Here is a 25,812-nt window from a genome sequence, read left to right as displayed (position 1 = left end):
ACTGCTGAAATCACAAAAATTGCCTTAAGGCATTTAAACTACATTCAAAAAGGTTGATTTTTCTCCAACTTCATTAACTGGCAAGTCTCACAAAATAAAAATAAATCAATCATATAAAACCTATTTTATTCAACTGTATGCCGCTTTGAATACTTAAGCTAAAATTGTAGAATGATGCTGGTACATACAATATCTTGGACTTATGGCTGGGCTTTTTATCCCTAAAGTTTTTATTTCAAATCAAAGTATAGTGTTAATCTGCTGTAAATTTCATGGTTGTTATTGGTATGCAGTTGATATGAGTCATTTGCCAGGGTAAGAGCCAGTGTTAAGCAGGGGAGACAGACACCTGGCTGATAGTGTTTTCTTGTGCTTAAAAAAAAAAAAGATTTATTTATGTTTATTGGAAAGGCAGATCAGATTTACAGAAGGAAAGGAAAGGGAGAAATACCTTTCATCTACGGATTCATTCCCCAAATGACCACAACAGCCAGAGCTGAATAGATCTGAAGCCAGGAGTTTCCTCTGGGTCTCCCCCTTAGGTGCAGGGTCCCAAGGCTGTGGGCCGTGCTCTACTGCTTACCCAGGTCACAAGCAGGGAGCTGGAAGGGAAGTGGACCAATCAAGATAAGAACTGGTGCCAATATGCGATGTAGGCACTTGCAGGTAGTTTAGCCAATTGAGCCATCATGCTGGCCCCTTTTTGTGCTTTTGATGAGTAGTCAACCAAGTGGTTGATTTTGATTTAAAAAAAAAAAAAAAGATCTTTCCACTCTGATACCTACTACAATTAAGAAACTTTCTATTGTTGCGGAGTGCGAGAGAGATCACACTGGACCCAAGTGCAGGATGTTAGGAGCCTTTACTCCCGAAGCTGGGTGACAGCAGCTACACTACACTCCAGGAACCACTGCACTGAGCCACCAAGTTCTTGTCCTCCAATCCAATTGAGAGCCACGCAGTACAAAGAAAGCTTGCATGTGGAGGAGGCAGGAAGGGAGTTGGAACAGCCCAGAGTTTTCCTGTAGTTCACCTAATATAGTACAATGAGAGGCAGAAAGGGCCAGGTGCACTGAGCCTCTTGAGTAATTTCCGTTCTCTCAGTTGTTCTGAATCATGCTGGAGGTGCGGGGTTCATTTTTCGAACCTTCAATTCACTTGAATGATACAAGATGAGGTAGGAAGAGCTGGGTGTAGAAACTCCGTTTCTGTGCCCTGTCCACTGTCAGTTAACCTGGTGCAAGCCATTAATGGCGGCTCCCCATTACACAATGATTTGGTCTGATGTCGATGTACGCTTTATTATTGAAAAGTAATCCAAACTCTGTGGGTCTCTGTATCTTCATACAAAAAATGAGGCACTTCTGCGGGTCGATTTCTTTTGCCTTTGTCAATATCCTCCCCCTAAAAAAATGCAATTTACCTACAGAGCATAAGATGAAAAAGGATAATACACTCTGAGATCCATTTAAATTTGCTTCTAGAGTTAACCCAGAATTGTCATTAGCTTATTTCTATAAATACTCCTTTCTGTATTTAAATTCTTTCTGTTCCTCCATCAAGCAAAACTAACTAAGTAAATCCACCAAACACAAAGTACTGAATATAAACTTCTTCCTCATAAATGATCAGAAAGAATTATTGGAAAGACAAAGGAAATTATATTGAATTTCCCTTAGAGCAGCTGTGTATTTCCTTTCGAGCTTGCCAGCAGGTATACAAAGAAAACTTCTCTTAGTAAATGAGGTTTAGTTGAAATTTTCATTCAACTAGGCATGTACTTGATTTTGAGCTTCCTATATATGTATATAGTATTCTGTGCTCAGTTAAGCTCCTTCTGGTCCTAAATAGCACTCCCTGAGATTTTAATCTTATCTGATGTCTTTCAAAAGTTTTTATTCCCACTGCAAGTGCTTTTTTCCCCTGAGTTTAAACTTATGTACATACATTTTCTGGTCTAGAAAACTTGGCCTAATTATGAAACCAGCAGAATTTGGGTGCTGATCTAGACTTAACTTATGATTTTCCTACCTAGTGTACAATTATGTTCATGCCGTTGTTTAAGTGTTTACTACAAATGAAACAGTCTGTGACCATCACACATGTCAGGTATCAGCTAGATGTAGGGTGAGTGACTGAGTGGCATGATGTTTGTATGCTTGTTAATTTGTACATATTGAAGATTGCTTATAAGTGAAAAAAGTTTATTACATTTTTATCCCAGTGATCTTTTAGCCATAAACCAAACTTAACTGAAAGACTTTAAAACTGATTATGTGTTGCCTCAAGAGTGAATGTATCAGCTGATGTGCTGTTTTAAAACTACAAATAGTTTTGTTCAGGATATAATGCTGAACTTGTCTTGGTATTTTGATTGCTTCAGTTTATCTAGAAATTAGAATTATAATGTCTGATAAATTGAAATAGCAATCAAAAACTTAAAATCAAGATCATATTCTTTGTGGTCAAAAAAATACGTGAGGGAGTTATATGTCCTTTGGAATATCATTTCTGAATTGTTTTTTCCTGCCCTTGAGGTTTGAGAATGTACAGTCTGTTTACAGTTTGTTACTATGGTGTTGAGTAAAGTTACAGGACAGCTAATACACCTGCTATGAATTATCTCTATAATAAAATTAATTGAAGAAGATATATCCTGTTTGATTACCATTTATATGAGGGAGCTAATGGTGTAATGGTGATATAAACTAGTTTATCATAGAATTATTTATCCAGCAGTTTTTTAGAATTTGTTTGAACATAAGAGAAACCATACCTTGCTAGTTTTCCTTTGTTGAACTATAGGACACATTAAATCAGTTGTGTCTTCGTTTTGGTCATGGATTATTTGTGAATTATTTATTTTTTAAAAAACTACATATATTTATAATTTCTAAAGGTACAAAATTGAAGGAATTTTAAAAATAAAAATGGAGGCTCATTTACACCAATGCCTCCACGAATGTGAATGCATTAGTAATACCTACCTTAAAATGTCTTCTTTTTGGAGAATACTTACTTTAGACCATCTGATTTTCAAGGTGTCTGATTTTCTGTAAATTTACCCAGGTTTATTCTTAAAGTAGTAATCCTTAACCTTTTAAGTCACCCTTTGTAGCTAATGAGAGATTTGGTTCTATTCATTCCAGCAAAATGGCTTAAAATAATCTTTAGTTTGCAGATGTCTTGGTTATTTATTGTTTGTTGTGGGAATTCACTAAGCAGTTTAAAGCTACCTAGTAAATTTAAATCGGGAATCTGTCTGAAGCTGGTAGTGAAATAAATGCTGCCCACCCCTGCTATTTCACTCTGTCACTGCTGTAAGGATTAAACAAAGGATTAACATGCTCTTACCCTTTCAGTTTTTTATTGGAAAGTTATCTTGGACAGATTGCTTTCAGGCAGGCTGCAACCTTCCTGGTGTGTCTTGTTTTCATTCCCTTTTCTGCGAAGGATGCGGACCTGCTGGATGTTGAAAGCAAGCACTTTGAAGATTTGGAATTCCAGCAGCTTGAGCATGAAAGCCGACTGGATGAGGAAAAGGAGAACCTGACCCAACAGCTCCTGCGTGAAGTGGCTGAGTATCAACGCAACATTGTTACTAGGAAGGTATATTTTAAAAAATTGAGATATACTTGTCACTAACAGAGCCATGCATGAGTGTGACTACATATATTTATGTTAGAATGTTTTTCTCTGCTTGATTGCATGTCACATTTTGCACATCTTGGAGCTGCCATATGTACAGCAAATAATGTGCTGAGCTGGCTAAATTGAGCTTGTTACAGTCATTGTTATAAATATTGTAGATGTAATTATGGATAATATCTCATTTTTTAAAAATTGATTTGCCAAGGTATGGACAACGAGGGATGTAGATTATTTGTTTTAAAGCAGGTCCTTTTGCAGTCATAATAAGGAGATTCAGAATGATTCTGTGAGCAGTCCATTTAGGAATTGTCTTTATTTTCATTGTTCCACAATTCTCAGACTTTCATGATCACAAAACAGCCCAGCAGTTCCAGAAAGAATATTACGGACTTCATTCAAACCATAGTACCTAGATGTCTAGACCAGAGCTCAGCTCTTATGCCACAATTTAGAATCACACTCAAGGGCTCTGTACTTAACTAATAAAGCTGAGTAAAAAGAGGACTTAATGGAAGCGATTTCTTGAGCTGTCAGTTAAGTAATAAATTCCATTGTTAATTTTACCATATCTCCTGAGATGATGTAAAAACTTCACTGATAGTTTGGTTTCCTGACCCAACAGCTCCTGCATAAAGTGGGGTTGTTCAGGAAGAGTTTAAATCACATGAACTGCATTGGCCTTAAGTAAAGTGTTGAGCTCAATAGGTCGAAGACGCTGCTTCATAGTCTCTGGATAAGAATCCCTACTCATCATCAGTAATAATGTGGTCGCTGTTGCTCCATTTGTGACAACTCTTTCTTTTCCAGGACAGACTAGCGAATCTGTGAAGATTTAATGTGCATTCTCTTTTGATCACTTTTTTCCCCCAGGAAAAAATTTCTGCATTGAAAAAGCAGGCCAATCATATTGTCCAGCAGGCTCAGAGGGAGCAAGATCATTTTGTGAAAGAAAAGAATAATTTAATAATGATGCTGCAAAGAGTAAGTATTTCCTTTTCAGCGCTGGCTGCAATGAAACCCAACTTCCAACTTGGGGAAAACTGTCTTCCTCTGTTAATAGTGAATGCCTTTAGGATATAGTGAACATTCTCATATACATTTTTATATAATCTTTCACATTAACTAACTGATTCTGTGTGAAAAATTGCAACTGAGAAAATAAGCAAATGTTTTTTCCTGTTTTATCAACACTATGAAAACTGGAAAATTTCCTATTTCTCTCTTAAAAATTTTTTATTTTATTTTTATTGGAAAGGCAGATATACAGAGAGGAGGAGAGACAGAGATCTTCCATCTGTTGATTCACTCCCCAAACGGCCGCAACAGAGCTGAGCCAATCTGAAGCTAGGAACCTGGAGCCTCTTCTGGGTCTCCCACTCTGGTGCAGGGTCCCAAGGCTTTGGGCAGTCCTCTCTGCTTTCCTAGGCCAGGAGCAGGGAGTTGGATGGGAAGGGGCTTCTGGGATGCAAACTGAGATATGGCATCCTGGCATGTGCAAGGCGAGGACTTCAGCCACTAGGCTGTCATGCCGGAGCCCTATTTATCTCTTTTAAAAATTGTATTTTTCCACTATCTAGCATACAATATCAGTTTCAAGTGACATTAACTAAAATGGTGTTTTTACTGCTTTAGTGTTACTCATCTGTCCCAGACTTAACATGACTTTAGGTCAGAGGTTCCTTTAGTCAAAAACCCCACAGCAAACAAACAAAAATCTGTATTGTAACTTTGTGGCACGTCCCCTAGTGTAACTTAGTAATGATGGAGCTTATCTCAGATCTGAGCTCTGCATACAGGCTGCTGCTTTGAGTGTGTTACTGGGCATCCTGAAAATACCCAGTGGATCCCGGTGGTGGGGGGTGGGGGTGTGGGCTGGTAGCGGGGGCAGGGGAAAGGATGGATCCAGAATAAAATACTGAGAAATGAGGCTGTACTGTGACCTACCCAGAAGAAATGAGTGTTTCCTTCTAGCTATTTTTACGTCAAGAAAAGGGAGGAACTGTCTGTCTTAGTCTGTTTTCTCAGTCTGTTGCTATAACTGCAGGCTGTGGACTGGATAATTTTTAATGAAGGTTTATTCAGCCAATCGGTCTGAAAGGCTGGGAGGTCCAAGGTTAAGAGGCTGCATCTGGTGTTGGATGCTTTCCTGCTGCTGGGGACTCTCCCCAGAGCCTGATGTGGCATAGGGCATCACGTGGCAAGAGCAATGCTTCCAAGAGACAGAACCAAACTGGCTTTTGTAACAGACTCACTTTCAGGATAACTGGTTAATGCAAGAGTGGATGAATGCATCCTTAAAAGCTCTGTCCCTGTGCTTTAATCACTCCCTAAAGATCCCACCTTGTCTCACCTCTTAGCTCCTCATGGTTCTATTTCAACATGGATTTTGGTAGAGGCTTTCAAACCATTCCAAGTCATTTACTTGGAATTATGAGTCCACTTGAGATGCCTCCGTAGCCTGCATAAATCTCTGATTGCCTCTTTTTCATTGCTAGTTGTCTGTACAGGGACGTGTTTTTCATCCCTCTTCTCTGCTATAATATGAACAATGTTGTCATTTGTCTCTCCACTACCATTTTATTCTTTGCACAGATATTCAAAAGCACATCTTAAATTAGATCATGTAATATATGATACGTAAATAGTTTTTAAAATCTATTTTTGTGAAGTTGTTAGATTTTTAAAAAGAAGTGCGGACATAGATGCAATAGTTCTTGCACTAAAAACATTTAAAACCATGTATCTATGGTAAAATTTTTGTAAGTACTAAGAATTTTATTTTCCCAAATTGTTCTATAGATCTGTTTCAATCTCCCTGAAAATTCTATTTTAAGAAAGTGAAGAGTTAATGCTAGATTTCAGTTGATTCTCATGTTTCTCAAGATGCCCAATTGCCAAAACTTGTTTTTAACCCCTGAATTTGTAGCCATGTTGTCTCGTGGCCATTCCAAGACATTAAAGTCACCATTCTCTGCTTACAATGGATAAGGCAAAAACCTGTCTTGATAGTTCAACAATTATTCCTCATATGTCCCTGTTACGGCTTTTACATGCCTTGCTTTCACATTTAAAAGCCTTTGTTGATGCTTTTTCTGTTTAAAATGTAGCCCATGCACAATGCTAATGTGCTGTCTAATGTTGTTAAGTGCAAGAAAGCTGTCATATTGGTGGAGAAAATTCATGTGTCAGCTATTAATAAACCTCATTCAGGTTGTGGACTATCAGTTCAATGTTAATCAATAATGTATATTAAATTAGGTGTGTGTAAATGGACACTCATAAAGCAAAGTAGTGTATTAGTTGGCAGAAATATTGTGGTCAGAGGCTCACAGGGACACCACCCTGTATTTCTCATTAGAACGTTGATTGACTATTCACTAATTCAGGGCCTGTGGCACTGTTATAAAGCATAACAACCACAAATAATGATAGGTCAGTGGAATATTAAAAGATGGTTGAACCTACAGAGTGAAAATCGACTTACACAAGGAGAACATAGTTGGAACATTTATGCTCTGATACCTGGGTTTGCTGTAAAGCTATGTATTTGGGAGAGTGTTTTCCTAGCATATAAATATTTTGATCAGGGCAACTGACCCACGAGTCCAGAGTAGACATAAATAGCTATTATCTATTAATTTTTTCAAGATTTACTTATTTTTATTGGAGAGTCAGATCACAAAAAGCAAGTTTTCAGAAAAAAAAAAATAACTCGTAGTGTTTAAGGTAACCTTTCCCATAACAATAACCAAAAAAAAACCCACCCAACTAGGAACAACCTAAGTAACATTAGCAGGAGAATAGATGAAAAAAAATCAAAAAGAAGTGACCTACTGGTGCAGGTAGCATCATGAAGGCACAAAAGAGCACATATTGTGCTACGCCATTTGAATGAAGTTCAAGGACAGGCAAAACTACATATAAATCTGTAAAAATCAGAATTGTGTTTCCCAGTAGGAGTGGGGATTGACTGACGGGGGTCATCAGGAAATATCTAAAGGGATAAAAATGCTTTTAATGCTCTCTGTCGTGATTGGGATATGTTCCATTGGTTAGGAGTCACTAAATTGTCTACTTAAAGGCTGTGCATGTCATTGGATGTGAACTATACCATGTTGAAGTAAAAAAAAAAAAGGGACCCATAAGTACTTTTCCTGAAGGTTCTTTGTGAAATGGGTCATAGACCCAAACATAATGGCTGACAGCATATAAAGTTTCCAGAAGGCACCTCGCTGTAGGTTACTCAGGAAGATAAAATCATTGACTTCAGAAGATCTTCAAAATGTGAACAGCTAATAGGGTCTCTGAGCACTTTCGTTTTCATTTTTCCATCTACAACAGCTTTTTAAAAACATATCACTGCAAAATTTGAGTGAGAAGTTATGTAGTGAAATATGTTTGAAAATAGCTTAGGCATCACATCAGCCCTTAGAAGATGTGATTTTCAGCACGCAGTTGGAATTACGTGGGAAGTATATGGGATTGAGATTTTGTCTCTAATGCAAAGCCACTGTTTCTCAGTTGACTACAAGCTCAGTATATGTTATGTTCCCTCAGGAAAAAGAGAATCTTTGCAATTTGGAAAAGAAATACTCCAGCCTCTCTGGAGGGAAAGGATTCCCTGTTAACCCCAATACTCTAAAGGAGGTAAGTTTTGATTGTGCATGTGTACACATTTCACCTTCCCTGACTAATGGAATTGCCCTAAATGACTGTGTACACACTCCATTCTTTGATGGATTTCATGCCTTTCATTTATACTTTGAAAATCACAGGGAATATCTCTGGCTAATGCAGAGATTGTGTGTGTGTGTGTGTGTGTCTGTGTGTGAAATTTGCTTGGCATTAATATTGTAGATTAACTTGGAATTTCAAAACAAACTATGATCCAGCTCAAAATGAGTTTAATGTTCCTCTGTTCTTCCTGTGTCTCCTTTTCCACGCCTTGTCTTTTCCTTTACTTCCTTTTGAGTTTTATATGAAAAAGTCTCCAAACATTGGGAAAAAGTAGTCTAGTTCTTTTCTTTTCTCTATTTTTCTTCTCCCAATGCAGAACTATTTTTCCCTGAAGTGAAAACTCCTATTTACATTGAATTGCATGTAGTCTTCATCCTTAGCATCAGTCTTTCCTCAGTTCCCATAACCACTCTTCCTCAAATATCCTCATTATATAATGAGTTTCATTCGTACACTAGTGAATTTGGAAACTTATATCTCTGATTTAGAAAAAAAAAGTATGTTTCCTTACATTTAGATTTCTTTAAAGCTAAGAGTAAATCTAGTTTCTGTAAAAAAAAACTTTGCATAACAAATTCCCTTTTGCTTATAAATGATATTTCATAATATAAAGTACATTAAATGTATAAACATGTATTACTTTATATTATAAAATTATGGCAGAGACAGGAACTTTTACATAGAAAGTGTTTTTGTGTATAAATACAGGAAGTAAAATACTCATTATTATAATTGGTATGGCTAAAAGATTAGTCTAGAAACAGTTTGTGAGATATTTCCAGATTTATTATATCATTCAGTTTTATAGTTTCTCATCATTTCATGTGTGGCACTAGCAGTAGCAGGTTTAGCAAACAGAAGATGATTATGAATTCAGTGTAGTGGTATAGGGTAAAGTCAGCAGCACAGGTGGTGGCAAGTTTTCTGACTCATGTTGAAGATTCATGTTGAGTCATTGAAGAAAGGGTTTTGATCAGGATGTGACATTGTGTCACATTTGTTTGTTAAAGAACACTCTAAGCAGAGTGGTAAAAACTGGGTTGTAAAGAAGAAGAAGAAATGCAGGGAAATTAGTGTGGAGATATTTGTAGTAGTAAAGGCTAAAGAAGGTGTTGGCTTGAATAGAACAATGACAGAGAAAGTGTGAGGGGGAATAGCTGAGTTGGATCTCTTTTGGAGGTAGAGTGGACAATTCTTGCTGATAAATTGGATGTGCGAGTAAAGCGAATAAAAGAAGATGTCAGGAGTGACATCATTATTCAGAGTGCATGCTGAGATGGATGGCAAGTAGCTTCTACCAAGCAATAATAGATTTAAAGGGAAAGATTTTGAAATTTGATTCTGGGCAGACTGAATTTGAGGGGCTGGTGACTTCAGACCAAATTAGATAGACTCTAAGATCTCTTCATTTCCTATCAGAAAAATAATCTGTCCTTTTATATTCATTAGTTTCTTTTCCAGCAGAATTCTTGGTGTAGTAAAGCCACATTTCTTACTATTTTTATGTCTGCAATTTTGATTTATTTTTATTGGAAAGGCAGATCCAATTTACAGAGAGAAGGAGAGACAGAAAGGAAGATCATTCATGTGCTGGTTCACTCTCCAATTGGCCACAAAGGCCAGAGCGGAGCTGATCCTAAACCATGATCCAGAAACTTCTTTCAGGTCTCCCACATGAGCAAGGTCCCAAGGCATTGGATCATCCTCCAGTGCTTTCCCAGGCTACAAGCAGGGAGCTGGATGAGAAGTGAGCAGCTGGTACATGAACCGGCGCCCAGATATGATCCAGGTGCTTGCAAGGTGAGGACTAAGCCATTGCACTGGGCCCCGTGTCTGCAGTTCTTTTACTCACTGATTAGATGTATGTTTCCATTCACACAGACCTATGTATTTTTTTTCTCTTTCCTTCTTACTCTTTTTTTTTTTTTGGTTTGTTTTCTTGAGGAATGAAGAATTTATTACCTAAATCTTTAAAGAGCTCCTATGTTACACAAATAGTATACACTTTTGAAAGAGTTGATTGAGGCTAGTGTGATGGCTCCATTGGTTAATCCTCTATCTGCAAGCACCAGAGTCCAACCTGAACACCAGTTAATGTCTCAGCTATTCCACTTCCCATCCAGTTCCTTGCTTGTGGCCCAGAAAAGCAATGGAGGATGGCCCAAGCCTTGGAAACCTGCATCCACATGGGAGACCCTGAAGAAGATTCTGGCTTTTGGCTTCAGATCAGCTCAGCTTTAGCCATTGTGACCATCTGGGAGTGAACCAGGGGATGGAAAATCTTACTCTTTGTAGATTTGCCTTTCCAATAACAATGGATACATTTTTTATTTTTGTTATTATTTTTTACTGTACAGTTTTAGGGCTTCTTCCATTGTTTCCTTACTTATCTTCCCCTCCATCATTTTCCCCTGTATTACTGCAATAATCTAGTCCTTCATCTGCAGTCACAATGCCAACATTCTGTTGTTTACTTGTGTCATGACATAGTAGGAATTGGAAATTGAAGAAGATCTAGCATCAAATTGTCTTGGAATATTTAACAGTTTCACTAAGGGGTCTTTTGTTCAGGAGTAGAGATGCATACTGCAGCACTTCTTCATTTCCTAATACTCTAGTCTCCAAAAATGGATAAATTAAAGGAAAAAAGTTGATTACATTGTGTGCTATAACTCATATAAGAAATCAAATCCTGACCTCTTGAAACAATTCACTATTAAACTGAGTAGAAGGAAAACTCAAAGTGGCTCATATATTTCCAGATTCATTATCATTGGTAAAATAAAATAAAATTTCTCAGTCTCTTTGTCTTCCTTTAGTTTAACCTTATCAAACTATGTGATATGCTTCATCTAAGTGCATGATGTTGATGCATCCAGTTTATAAACAGTCAACGCTAGCTTTCTCCACTTTGTTGTAATTATAAGTAAATTATCAATAAAAGCCTTTATTTCCAGCCTGGGAATTTTGCATAATAATAGCCTGTCTTTTCCAGGAATCATTTTTTGTAAAAGATTGATGGGATAATGGAATAATCAAAATGTCAAATTGAATTCAATTTCATTTTAAAAAGAGATGTTTGTAACTTTTGTTCTTTTTGTTCATGCTACTCTCATAGCGTCCTGAAAATCGTGACTGTTCTGTATGCCTTCCATGAAAAAAATTATAAGTGCCTTTTCCACAAATAATAATTCAGTTTTGATGTATGAGTGTATTCTCTAAGCTGAGGCAAAAACAAGAATTGTTGATTTCAAAAGTAGCCAGAAATTCTATCCTGAGAGTAGAGTTGGGGATTGCAGAGGCTGCCTGGAATTCAAACCCCATCCGTTACACCACCAATAGAGCTGTGGGTGAGTGTACTGTGTGTTTGTGTGTGTGCACACAGGCGCACACTGCACATGTGCTCTTGTCTGTTTTGCCAGTGAAAGCTCCTCTGATTGAGGAGGTAGTGTCCTTTTTATTCTGGTAGGGTTGAAGTGCACACAAATTAGTATCCAGCTTGAATAAATTACTTTTAAATACATGTTTGTCAGTATAAAGCCTGATAATGTTCAGCCCATTCTTAGTCAACATTTTAGTTCATTGGAAAACAAAATAAAGGGAGAAAATCTGAGAATGAAGATTTGTGGAAAATGCTCTTGAAATAGGGAGTGACTGCATTGTCAATTTGATATTTCAGACTGGTGTGTGATTTCAATGTAGTGACCATCTCAGTTCCATCCGCAGAATGAATGCTGATACCGTTAAATCGAAGATGTTGAGTTACTTGTCATCCTGATTTCAGTGGAAAATTATGTTGTTATGACTTGCCATTTTTAAGATCAAGCACCATAAATCCATCTTAATTGCTGATTATTCATTTAATTGAAACATTCAATATCACCCAGATACCTGGCTGTGCTGCTCTCAGCTAACTCCATTGTACTGGGAATATTAATACTCTCGCATGCCTCAGCTTTTGCATCTTTTGTGTAACTTCTGAATTCCTCCTTTTAGGGCTATATCAGTGTAAATGAAATTAATGAGCCATGTGGCAATTCCACGAATCTGTCCCCTTCCACTCAGTTCCCTGCTGATGCTGATGCTGGTGCTGATGTCACTGAGCCTGCCACGGCTGTGCCGGTGAGCCAGCCACGGAGCAAAGAGGTGTGTTGGCATGACATTTCCTTACTTCACCGCTTCTCCTCATGTCAAACATTAACCCACAGTTCACTGGAATTGTGCATCGCGAGAATGTGTGGGCAAATATGTGTCTGTTTATCCAAGGACTAAAGTGATGATGTTGATAAGTCATCCCAGTTTGGGGGTCCTGCTCTACTCATGAAAATACTGGAAACTGTGATATAGATGGTAGAATGGAGAACTGGAGAAGGAAATTCAAAGAAATAAGCTGATCTCTTAGTACTGTAACCTGGCCTGGAATCCTTGTTTGAATCATCTTTCCAACTTAACTTTGCTTTATATTTTGTTTTACAAACTGGGTTTCTTAAAATGTTGTGTCTTTCAGGAGAGGGACCAATAATAGCAAATTAAAATGCCTCCTACTAGAGATCCTTGTTGCTTGCAGTGTGGGATCCTCACAAGTACTAAATCAAAGATTGAGGCCATCATTTGTGATTTCTTGATTAGATAATGACAAAGCATAACCATTTAATCAGTGTTATTCCTTTGTTTTATCCTTTCATTTCTATTGAACACACACACCTTTTCTTTCTCCTCCAAAGCAAAGATCTGCTGTCTGTTCTGGATTTGTGTTTCCTTCCACCCTTTCTGCTCATCCTGTCCCTGAGCCTTCATCAGACCCTTGGCCTGAAGTCATGACTACATCTGTCAGTCCTTTCCCTTTAAATGACACACCTCCTCCTCTACCAGCTAAGAAACACCGAAGGCAACCACCCCAAGAGCAACAGGTAATGAAACCGGTGTGTAGAGTCTAGGAATTTCACCTTGACCGTAAAGGTGTTTAAATGTGGTATATTGCCTTCAGATTTTCCAAAGGTGTCTTTTTAAAAAAGCACGTGACATATCCCTTCTTCCCCCCCGCCTTTTTTTTCTTTGCTGAAGACACTTAGTATGTTTGAAGAATGTGGAATGGTTATAAAGTTTTGACAGGCTTCAATTACCTTTTTCCTGGATTTTCATGTGTTTGAGTAAGAATCACATCCTCCTGTTACAGTTCTCATTTTGATATATCTCAGGCATTTCTCAAAACATTAATCAGAATTTTCAAAAATTCTACAGCATAAAAAGTTGCCATGTCAACACCAAATCTTTTTATCACTTTAGTTAAGCCATGATAATAGACATCATTCCTTTGCTTTGTGTCAAAATTTGCTAAGCATTTTTCAAATACCCATTTTGATCCTTTTAATAATCTTATGAAATAAGAATTGTCTCATTCCTAAAGTTTAGGGAGCTGAGGCTCAGTAGCGAAGTAACTTGTCTGAGGTCACACCATAAGCAATACATTTGGCCACTAAGATTACTGCTTTTTATTGATCAGACTTTTAAATAAGTAATTCATCACCCTGAATTCCATCCTCCTTTCAGCACACTCAGTGCATATTAATGCTTATGTATTCAACAAAGTCTGTTTAAATTCTTCTTACAAGTAACTCACATTCCTGCAGGAAATGGGCCCATAAGGTCCCAAGGAAACATGTTCAAGACGCTGTCAAAGTAGGTGAGTCCTGGTTTGTTATGCCAGGCCTTCCAAGGCAGCTTCACTACCTGTACGTTCTGTTTATCAGTTTCTGGTTGCTGCCATCTCAGGAGATATAAAAAAGAATTGGTGAAGGTGCTCTATACAAAGGAGGGGTAGGAGACCTTAAGAACCACATACCTCCCGTCTGATGTTAAGTTAATTCTTTAACAGCTTCAACCAGGGCAAAACAAAACAACAACAACAAAAACCTCCAACAGCAAAATAATCACAATTTTTATGCCGATTGTTTTCTGCCAAATCTAATTAGATTGGGGCTCTTTTTCACTTTCCCATTTTATTGAACTGCCATTAGGAAATATTTGGAAGCTTTAGATTTCAGAATTTGTGAATTTGGTCACAGTGGGAGCGAAAGTGTTCTAATGCCATTTTTCAAAGTAAAATGAAGCTTCTTCGGCAGCCAGCCCTCAAAGGTCATTATCATCATGGTGTGAACTCTGTGGCTGACAGTTCCAGCTCTGCCCCTTTCTGGGTGCAGGACTTTTGGAATGCTTCTCTAACTCCTTCTGTTCTCAAGAATTCATTTGTAAAATAGGGATAGTAATAGCACCTACCCCACAGGATTAATGCAATAATTGAATAAGATCATATTATAGAGCATTATACCCAGCATGCGGAAAATTCCTAATATCCATTAACTAGTATAAATAGATGATCATAAAGTTAAGATGCAGAATTTTTCATAATTTGTACATTTCAAGACATAATTGGTATATATTCAATGTATAAGTATTAATTCAAAATTGCATTAATTGTATATTTTCAGAAGTCTGAGGTTAGTATTGATATGATAAAACCTGAAGAATTTTTCATTCATTTTATAATTTTAGTTTTATGTCATTGAATGTTTGCTATTGAAGACAGTTTAGGGGAAAGCGAAGAAAAATTTGGGTAGGTTGGCAAAAATCCTGCCTTAGAAATCTGAAACAGAAATTGACATGATAATCTGAGGGATTTTTTTAAATTTCAGAGAAGAATGCAGAGGCCCCTTGGCCAAACTCTTTTTTAAATGAACAAGTAACCTAAAAGAATGCCATTTATGGATACTTCGGATGGATTTGGGTTGTGTTGATGTGACTGAAATGGTATTGCTACTTTCTAGCAACTTCATTGTCTTATCCACCTCATTCTGGGATCTGTACAATAAACAGAAATGCCTAGACAGACCAAGAGAAACTGCACACTTGTTCCTTGCCTGGTCCACTGTCCACATGGTGACCTTCCTAAGAATTTTACATTCTCAGGCATCAAGGCACTAAGCAGTACAGAAGTGAAAGGTGGATTTTTTTTTCCCTAAAATTTTCTAGGTTCAATAAGCTATTTCAGTCTATCTGGCTAGCCCAAATCTGTTAGTGAACACAAGGAGAAGTTGAATATGTTTTTTTTTAATTCAGTGCTAAAATTTCCAAAACATCTTTATAAATGCATAATTCTTCATTTCTTCAGTGGTCTATTGCAGTTAGTCAAGTTTTGCTATCTTACTTTACGTTTGCATTTAAAGCACTTTAGAAGTCTGGAAGAAAGGAAAAAACAGCATAAAGAAGTCCTCTATTTGAGTGATACTTTGCCTCGAAAGAAAACCACACCTTCCATCTCCCCACATTTCAGCAGTGCTACCATGGGGAGAAGCAGCACCCCAAAGGTAGGACCTGGGCAGAGTCACCAACCTGACTTCCCCTGCATCATCTTGTCATCAAACTGATCAGCCTGCAAAGACCGTTAAGAAAAAGCGCTAAATACTAAACCCATTACATTTGCATGTTAGGTAGACGTCATGACTAAATTGCATTTCCTATTCCATTCAGATTTAACTTTGAATTCTTCACTGTGGCAACGAAAGAACATCATGGTTCATGGTCTTTTCTGTCTTCCGCAGCGTGGTGGTGGGTAGCATTCATTTATGTGGCAGGTTTCTGAGGCTGTATCCCAGATATAGAAATAAAGCAGAATGTAGACTCTGGATTCCAGGAATTCGAGCAACGATTGAGTCACCTCTGTGTGATTGACATGGGGCACAGTCATTTGTGTGGATCCTGTCATTAATTGAAAGCCCAGCAGTACTGTGCGATGGAGGTACTGATCATTATCCCAGTTGTATATGTGAATAAACCAAGCCTTAATGAAAGTAAGTGACTCATCTACAAACCTTGAGTCTGAACTTGGTGAGGATGGAGTGTGAATCCACGTGGTCTGATGCTTGTGCCCTCTCCTCTTCTGCTGATGTGCCCCAGGGGTCTCTGAGGAAACAGGAAGAGGCCAATGAGGAGGCTCTGATGAGTCCTTTCCCTGCCTTTAATCAAAGTAATATGTCTTAATGTGTTTCATAAAGTGGTGTTTAAAGTAAATTTTATGTACACAAAGGATTTTTACTTAAAATGAATGCTAAACCCACTGCGATATTCACGGATGTGTCCAGTTGGCAGTCGAGCAGATGACGGGGTGGATGGGGAAGAATACATTTGGAGCAGGTGTAGACCTTCCCTGTCCTTTGGCATGGTATGCATGCGTTCCTGTCCCTGCATCTGCCTTCTGCTCTTCATGCATGAAGAACCTGCAGTCACTCTCATAGAGAATTTTGGAGAGCATCTTTCCCGGCTAACTTCATGGCTAGAATTGCTGCCTCTGGAAGAAGTGCTGTGATGTTAAGATTCCCGTGGGACTTCTTGGGAGGCACAGTGACTGGCTTTTTGCCATTTAACATTAACAAATTATACAACAATATCTAGCCTTCCTATCCTCTGCACTTAGATAGGCGCTGTGAAAACAGGGCTGTGGTCGTTTCCTGAAGGACCCTTCAGCCTGCAGTTTGCCTGAAATCTTCCCTCATGGTTCTCACAGGCTCATTTGCCACTGGGACAGAGCAATAGCTGCGGCAGTGTGCTTCCCCACTCACTGGCTACCATGACCAAAGACTCTGAATCGAGAAGGATGCTCAGAGGTATGTACCTGTTAAAGCCAATGGCATGAAACTTCTCAGGGAGAGGGAGTGAAAATGGAGTTGGGGATAGTTAGAGAAGTCATTAGCCAGAGTTCTAAATTTTAATTTTACTCTTGTTGTACTCTTAATCTCCTTTGGAATGAAATATGTGCATAGACCACCTGATGATTCCACCAGGGTTACCTTTTTGTATTTACAAATGTAGCCAGTGCATTTAATATTTGCCCATTATTAACTTTATAAATTATGATGGAACTCTCAAACCCAGAAAGGCACTGAGAGAGTTACTCCTGATCAGTAGAAAGAAAAAAAAAGACCACTAGCTCAGGGAGATTGCCAGGGTACTTGACCGACCAGAAACACGTGGATGTGACTGAGCCATGAGCTTGAGTGAATTTCATGTTGAAGAGTCCTTGAGCTGAGCTGTTAATGTTACAAGTATTCCAGAACAGAATTCCTCTAAGACTTTTAGTATAGATTTCAGTTTTTAATACTGGAGAGTTTCAGGTAGATTTAGACTCTGCATATTTTCTTTATAATCATATTTTATATTTATAATGGGAGTTCAGCTTTCATGGAGCTAGGAAAATAATTATAATGTCGTTTCAGAGATGAGCTTTTTTATTGAAAGGAATCAATGTTAATAAGTATTATCACAGTAGTTTAGAAATTAATTGACCCTAACTTTTGAGCAGACTAAATAACAAGAATGCAAATGAATGACATACTCCTTGCTATGGAAATGCTCATAGTCACATTAGTAGATTTCCATAAAATGTAGGAAATGCGATAATAAGGGTGTGCCGAAGGGCATCAGATGAAAATGCTGATGGAGGTTTTAGCCTTAAGATACATCCACACATTTTTAAGACTAAAGTACTTTCCTGTAAGCAGCTAGAATTCTACTGTGACTCTCTGAGCTCTCGGCTAATGATGCTGGAATAATAACTGATTTCCCCTAGAAGAAACAAAATACGCATACCTGCACATACATACACATACTTTGTGTAATTTATAATGTGCATGCGTATGGTAATATATCACTTGAACAAGATTTTCAACTCCTGATTAGAAGTGATTTAAGTGTTAGCAGAGTCTACAGTATTGATGAAAAATTATTAAAATATGTGAGTTTATACTAATAATATTTCAATATTATGTTGAATATTTCAATCAGATACATTTAACTTCTCTCTTGTTTTCTTTGCCATAATTTCTTAAATTAGGGCAAAAATATCTCAATATATACAAATAATGAACATCAATCTTTATTTTTTTTGACTTTTAAGTATCACTGTTAACATGTAGGTCAAGTCTATTTTCGATGAAAGTATTTTTGTCTAATATAGACTTCCTCTAAAATGTATTTTTCCCACACCAAAGCTTTGATGAGCCACAACAGCAACAAAAAATGTTCAGGATATTGATGTGCTTTCTGTATTACAGCACTAGAGCACTTCATGAAGAGGGTAGATCATTTGTGATAATACCTGGGGACTTCCAAAAGTTTATGGGAAGAAAATGAAATGTATGTTTATTTTGGTGCAAAACAAATTTGGAATCTATGCATACAAAGGATCTTCAGAAAGTTCATGCAAACCTTATATTATAAAAGATATACATTCTTTACCCTTCACACCCTAATCAAATATGTAAAAATTACCAAAAATAAAATGTATACAATTAAAATATATCAGTTTAATATTTTTACTCCAAAATTGTTATCTGTTAACTCATTTTCTCTTTGAACTTTTTAAAGTCATCTCATCTTGTGTGTTGAAGATATTTTGAGATTTTAAAATAGAACTAAAGCTTTCTAAAAAAAAATGAATGTAACACTTAAGAGTTATTAACATCACATAGGAGATTCTTAATTTCTGTTTTCCCTTAAAATTATGGAAATCCATATGCTAATTTTATAGAAGAAAATTGTACCAATGCCCTTAGACCATGTAATGGACATACCTGCTGCAAAATTGTTTGATTTATCTTTTATGTTCCTATTTTTGCCTGGTGTATCTTTTATGCGCGTGAGAATGCTGCAACTTCAGGCCTTCTGTGCAGCAGCTCTGCTGGGATGGTCCCCTTCAGAGTCTCACATGGCGCTGCTGGGTAGTTTCTGGCATGTCGGACTACCAAAAGCACGTGTTGGTTCATGTGAAACCAGCTTGCCGCCTTTGGCTGCCACTCCAGAGAGGGAATACCCAGGAACTGTGGTTTGTAGAGCCACATCTTGCCTAAAGAGACCATAAAGGTAGCCCACAAACAACAAGAGGACTGCAGCATAACCTCATTCACAATTGCCTCCTGTTTACTGCTAGGCATCATTAAAGTACCAACTGCAAGTAAAATTTCACGGTTGGTTTGGTTTGTTTTTTGGTTTTTTTTAATTATACCTAGTACATTTTCAACAACTCAATTTAGTAGACTTTATTATTTTACAAATTCACATGGATTAACTTAAATACACCATTTTTTTGCTGCTATTCATAATGGATGCATCGAGGATGATGGTGTAAGTATAAACCTGCCCTAGTCAGTACTGTTTTCATGGAGGAGACTTTGTAAGTCATGCAAAGAACCTTCAAGCTGAGGAACTACTGAACTTGCTATAGTTGTTGGCTTTTGTCCAGCTTGTGAACTGCTCTTTGTAAGCTCTAGGATGAATGAAATCTTTGTCCTTTTGTTTTTTGTTAAATGCAGGAAAGTCCAAGAAAGGTATGACAACCTCCTTGTGTGGTGTTTTTGTTCCCAGTAAATATTGAAAGGTCATTATCAAGTCATCCTTAAGAAATGGTCTGATGTAAAACTGTACAACGGTGTTTTATTGTGTAAATTCTTTTTGCACCATAAATTCTTTGAGGAAAAAATCTTACATATTTACAAGAAACACAAGGCTGGGTGCAACTGCTGTTCATTCATAACCGGCTGCCTGACCTGCTTTGTTTCAGCTGTATTATCACAAGGTCAGATCATGCAGGAAACATGAGTGCTGTGGAAGCATTGTTTTGTAAGACTTGGGATTCAGATAACAAGAAGGGTGGGTGTTGTGTAGACAGGCTAAGTGTAAAACATGGCATTTCTTTTTTTTGAAAGCCTAGATAGAAGTAAAGCAGGCTACACTGGAGGGGATTGAAGGATTTTAGGAACTCCTATGCATCCTTTCCATTTAAGCCTATTTTGTAAGAAAGAAAAAGCTGATGAGCAGTTTGAATGGCTGGTTTGAGTGAGTAAGATGGTTAGTTCTATGGACAAGTGCTAAAGATTTAGGATGTTAGGGTTTGTAAGGTGTTAATAATGCCTAATAGACCGTTTCAAGTGTTTCAGATCATTAAATTGCATTTTATAAAGCTTAGCTCTTTAAAATTGTGCTACTGTCTGTTATAAAGAATTGTGTAGACATATATATTCCTGTTTTATTTTTCCTACTTTCTGATTGGAAAGTAAATGTGAAAGCTTTATCTATCTATCTATCTATACACACACACACATATATATGTATTGACTAATTGCATGTCTCAAGAGTTTCTTACATTTTGGATTTTTCTTTGTAAACTGAGGTTTAATCTAGAAATGTGAACATCATACTTGTTAAGCTGGCATGGTGACTAACACCACCAATGACTGCATGCTGGAGTGCTGACTGTTTTCCATGTCTCCCTGTCACCCTTTTGATCTTGTATCTTTTTCCCTTTCTCCATCTTTCTCTTCCTTCATTCCTGACTTGTCCTTCTCCTTTCCGCTGTGGATGTCAATAGGAAGAATGAATTCCTCAGGTGAGCTCCAAGAGACTGAATTGTCAGAAAATCTGTGTAGTTTTATTCTCCGAACCAAAGTCGGGGTTTGAAATCATCTCATTTTCCATGTGAAGACCCTGATAACTATATGAAAAAGTATAGCACACGTTTGGAATATATTAGCAAAATTCTGTATACCCCACAATGATCAACTCACGAAGGACTTTTGAGGGTGAGCTTGCTTGAATTCATAGAGACCGGCATTAGAATTGCTTATTGTAATATGTGGGCGTTGCACTTGCAATCTGTTGGCTGTCCTGAACAATGAAACTGGCTGGTTTCCTGTTCATTGCTTGTCTGTGCTGTGGTTGGAGACAAGCCTCTGCCGCAGGTATCAGTTCTTGCTATCTAAACCTTATTAACCTGCTCTTCAGACAGCTGTGTTTGTATGGCTAGGAAAAATTTCCAGCTCTTCCTAGGCACTTTTTTTTTTTTTAACAATTTAGTGGCTTTCTCTCTGCTGTTATTCTTGCTATATAATTTTAAAAACAACAACAACAAAACCCAAATAGTCCCAGCCAAGAGGAAGGCCTCATTTTTCCCTCTCCAGTTCCTTGACTCAGCCCCAAAACGTAGATGCATTCCACTGCCTTATTTAGCCACTAACCTAGTTGGAATTTGCTGATGAAAAACGCGTTGATTTAATGACTACTTTGTGACAGTCACATGCTAAATAAATAAGTTCCTATGGTGAAAAGGACCTCCTTGCCATTTTCCCTGATTTAGCTGACTCCTGAGGCAATGCACAAAAGCTGTCCCAGGACCCATCACCTGCTAAGCTACCCTCCTTCAAGCCCCTGCTTTCCCATGATTTTTTCCCAAATCAAAATACCCACACCTTGTGATAGCCTGGCCAGAGCCTGGATGCCAAGCCTGTTCGTCAGAGTCGTACTGGTATACAATTCCATGTTCACAGGAGTGAGGTCAGTGCTCTTATCCGCCACTGCAAGGGTAACTAGTTTTAAGATCATATTTAGCAGGGAAGAGATAAAACCAGGCAATAGTGAAGGTCGTTGTGATCGGAACCGAGTTACCAGTCATCAGCAGATACAAGTATTTCCCCGAGATGGGAGTCCACTGACACTGGTTCCTAGGCAAGGAAACTCCTGTAGCACAAAAGCCATGCTCACTTTTTGCAGACTTTGCCATTCACGAAAATCAGAAATAAAGTCAGACCTCCACATGCAGTTACTCTGGGATTTGTTTTTCATACAGCAATGATTTCCATGGAATTGGAGCCAACGTGAGAGTAATTGATGTCACAAGCCTTTAATGAAATCATGGGAAATGTACATGTGTGTTCATTTCAAATAATTTGTTTTTTTGTCTTTCTCCTTTCATAATGAAAAATTGGAAACAATTTAAAAGGAGCAATTACTAATTCCAAAAGTTCAAGTATCAAAGGTAAATATTTAAGCAATAAATTTTTTTTATTATGTTACACTCTTTTAACATTTACCATATTTGAATTATTTTTGCCTTTTGTGAAAATAAAGGAAGGCACCATTCCCCAGTCATAGATGCAGTGGCTTCACTGAATGCTTTATGCATTCGTCGCCATGATGGATGAGACTGGAACTGACCTCCTGGCATGCGTTTAGGTTTTGCATTCTCCCTTAGCTGAATGATATGTGGCGATTAAATACATATGTTTTTGTAATTTGTAATGACGGATTATATTCAGAAAATGTGTTTTCTTAGAAAATACTAATCCAAAACTGTGTATTTTTCACTTACCTATCTAAAATTGCTCCATATACCAAATGGCATGGAAACTGCATGGAACTAAAATCATTTTGTGGAAACTTTTGGCACGTATCATTTTGTTAGAGCATCATGGATGTGGCTTCTGTTGCTGACTGGAAGTGTTTAATCAACAGCTGAAGCAGCAGTTTGAAGTTAGTTCCCTTCTTTTGTCCTCTGGCCCATTTCTTGGCCATTTCACTAATTAAAAAACTCCTTGAAAGGTAGACAGAACACAAGGAAAGAGTCTAAATTCAAGCTATCCAATTGTGGAGTCTTAATGGCTGTGGTTAACAGCTCCCAGGGTAATGGAAGCTATTCAAGTAGTCTTTTATTACAAAGAAAGAGATTACAAAGTATAGGGGAAAGTTTTGTAATGAATTGAGGGATTTGTTTATCAGTGTGTCCCCCACCTCTTAAGAGTGTAATAGAGAACTGAAGAGAATTTGGTGTGTAATGCTTGACTGGCTGCCAGAGTTCAGGCCGTAAGAGCAGTGGAGGTCAGCAACTTGACAAACCATCTGTTCAAGTACCAGGGTAGAGACAAAAGGTTCCCTCTTACTTTTGGTGCTTCTGGTCATTTTGATGGCTGCATTTTCAAGTAATTATGACCAGAAAGCTAAAAATTAGTAAGATGGAAAAAGAGAGTGTTATACATTTGAGAGGAATACAACAATTAGGAAGATTGTAGACCTAAAGAAAGAAAGAAATTTTTTGTTCTGGTTCACTCCCCTATTCCTGCAATTGCCAAGACTGGACCAAGCCTAACCAAGGAGGAAGGAACTCCACCCAAGCCTCCAATCATGGTGGCAGATACTCAAAACACTTTAGCTGTCATTTCCTACCTCCAGGAAACATTAGCATGACGTTGTATTGGAGGCAGAGTAGCCTGGAATTGAACTGAGACTTTTAAAATGAGATGTGGGGTCCCAGGTGGTGGCTTAGTTCAGGGTGCCATAGATCCTGCTTGACCCTGATTATCTAAGTGAGTAATCATCAGATAAAAGAAACTGTAAAAGAGAGAGCAAGAAAGGGAAATGTACCAGTTTGACTTCTAACCAGATCAGAAATTATTGGACATGATCTGAGATTCAAGCTTCTCACGTCCTACCTATAAGAACCACCTGCTGTTGTGAGACCAGAATGAACACCATTAAATAAGTGACTTACCTGTAATGCTAGCTATATTGCTATCACAATGGGCATTGTCTTGCCCTCATTTAAAGACAGCTATTTTTAGAGGACTTGGATCTTCAATAGTGCTGTGTTTTTTTTTTCCCATGGTTTATACATTTCTCTTTAACTTTTTCTATTTTTTTAATTATATTTTTTACAATCTTTACATAGTTAATTAGGGTGAAAAGGTTCAAGGGCTACAGGAAAGTGGGTAAGACTATTATTTCCATATTGTTTCCTTTATGTATCTGAGGTAAAGGGGGATATTAAGGGAGAAGCCCCCACCCAGTCTCCCACCCACCCCAGGTCCCTGATGTGGGGCATGCTCCGAGGGTCTTGCTCAAGTAGTTTTGATAGTTCAGCAGTTATGAATTGCTGCCAATCTCCCCACTCCAAGCCAATAGTGCTGCCTTACTGTGCTTTTGGTCTGTGTGTTTTGAAATACCATTCTCCATTGGGCTGAGGCAGAGGAATGGCACAGGAAAGTGTCAAGTGATCCTGCTGACAATTAAGATCACTCGCAAGACGCTTTCTTTGAAACTCGCGCTAGCATGGAGCGTGATGCCGTTTCTTTGATCTTCATAGCTTCAAAACAAATTAGAGCAAGGGCAAATTTCATGCACACATGTTTCTGGTTGCTGGTTTGAGTTCGTAGACTTACAAGATTCTAAGGCTAAAAAATAAAGTGTACTAACGTACTTATGGCCCTTGCCTTAGGTTATAATCACCAACAGATGAGCGAAGGGCAAAGGCAGAAACCCTCTGAATTTTACAGCCGCACAGCATCTGAGTCAAATGTCTACCTGAACAGCTTCCATTACCCAGATCACAGCTACAAGGACCAAGCCTTTGATACCTTGAGCCTGGACAGCTCAGACAGCATGGAGACAAGCATCTCTGCCTGTTCACCTGACAACATTTCAAGGTAAGATTACTTATCTCTAAGGCTTTGGGTTTGGAAAAGTGCTTGTTCGCTTAAACTAAAGTCATCAATTTGCAGTGTTGTAAATGTGCAAGCCCAGATTTTTGAGACGTACTGAGTCTGCAATGTTCATGAGAATTGGATGCCATGACCTTTGCCTTAGGTGACTTATCCAGTTAGATATTCCATTCTCCATCATCCCCCCCTGCCCTCTCTCTTTACCCTTGAGTCAATGTCTTACAATACTTTGAAACTGATTTGCCTCTGCTGGAGGACTCACGGCTTCATTCACACTGGTTTTGATTAAAGAAACACTTTCCTTTCGTGGAGTCAGAATTTTGAAGGATTTCTTCTGTGGTTTGTTAAAAGGAAAGATACAGCTATTTTGTCTATTAAACTTCTGGCAGGGATTTAGTCATTTATATTTCTATTCATCCTTTGAGGCAAGTCAAGGTGGTCTTATGGATTGGAGCCACCAGCAAATCTAACACATAATTCTGATCATGGAATTCCTTCTCTTCTGAAGCTTTGTTTATGCTTCACTACCTGCCTTATAAAGTCAGATGCTAGGTTTGGTCTTATAGATCTCAACCAATTCCTCATTCATTCTCTTTCCTGGCACACCTCAGAGTTCTTATTGAGAAGTATTCTCAGATCTCTGCCTTTGAACTTACTGTTTTTCCAAAGGATGGTCTGGGTTAGTAAGTTAGTAATGGGGATAACAATGATAGGCATTCTTGTAGGTGGTACTTAGAACATTGTTCCTGAAGCAAGCCAGCAATTTGAGAAGGATGAAGATGTTATGCAGGACCCATTCTTGATGGCTTATTTCTGATATTTATATTTATTTACAATGTAAACAATGATGCTGAAAAAGCAAAAACATTGTCTGACTCAAGTGAACTTTTTGGTAATCAGAAAAATGATTCCTCAGCAAAAACCAAAGGGCAATGTACCCACAATATTGAGTAATTCTATAATGTTACAAGTGGCTTCTATTGAGAATAAACCACAAACCATGTCTATGTCACTCTAATTTCAGCATGGAATTACCTCCTTAATATAAACTTATAATTTGAGGGCATTTTAATACATGATTCTTAAAAATCTTAAGCACAGCAAATTT

At 37.9% G+C, this 25,812-nt stretch overlaps 1 protein-coding gene across 3 annotated transcripts in view; it reads left to right on the top strand.

The window, feature by feature from the left end:
* Positions 1 to 25,812, top strand: part of PHLDB2 (pleckstrin homology like domain family B member 2) — a 97,782-nt gene that overhangs the window by 62,261 nt on the left and 9,709 nt on the right. For 2 of the 3 annotated variants that reach the window (XM_040980504.1, XM_040980505.1), the window contains 7 exons: positions 3,454 to 3,609; positions 4,522 to 4,632; positions 8,209 to 8,298; positions 12,385 to 12,534; positions 15,612 to 15,752; positions 16,949 to 17,048; positions 24,482 to 24,689. In XM_040980504.1, coding sequence (XP_040836438.1) covers positions 3,454 to 3,609; positions 4,522 to 4,632; positions 8,209 to 8,298; positions 12,385 to 12,534; positions 15,612 to 15,752; positions 16,949 to 17,048; positions 24,482 to 24,689 — 956 coding nt within the window. Of the gene's footprint in view, positions 1 to 3,453; positions 3,610 to 4,521; positions 4,633 to 8,208; positions 8,299 to 12,384; positions 12,535 to 13,112; positions 13,299 to 15,611; positions 15,753 to 16,948; positions 17,049 to 24,481; positions 24,690 to 25,812 lie in introns of all 3 variants that reach the window. The other variant, XM_040980503.1, reaches the window with a different exon arrangement.

Source organism: Ochotona curzoniae, unplaced genomic scaffold (genome assembly GCF_017591425.1).
Source record: "Ochotona curzoniae isolate NIBS_2020 unplaced genomic scaffold, NIBS_Ocur_1.0 contig_3498, whole genome shotgun sequence".
NCBI lineage: Eukaryota > Metazoa > Chordata > Mammalia > Lagomorpha > Ochotonidae > Ochotona > Ochotona curzoniae.
This window is presented reverse-complemented; position numbering and strand designations above follow the sequence as displayed.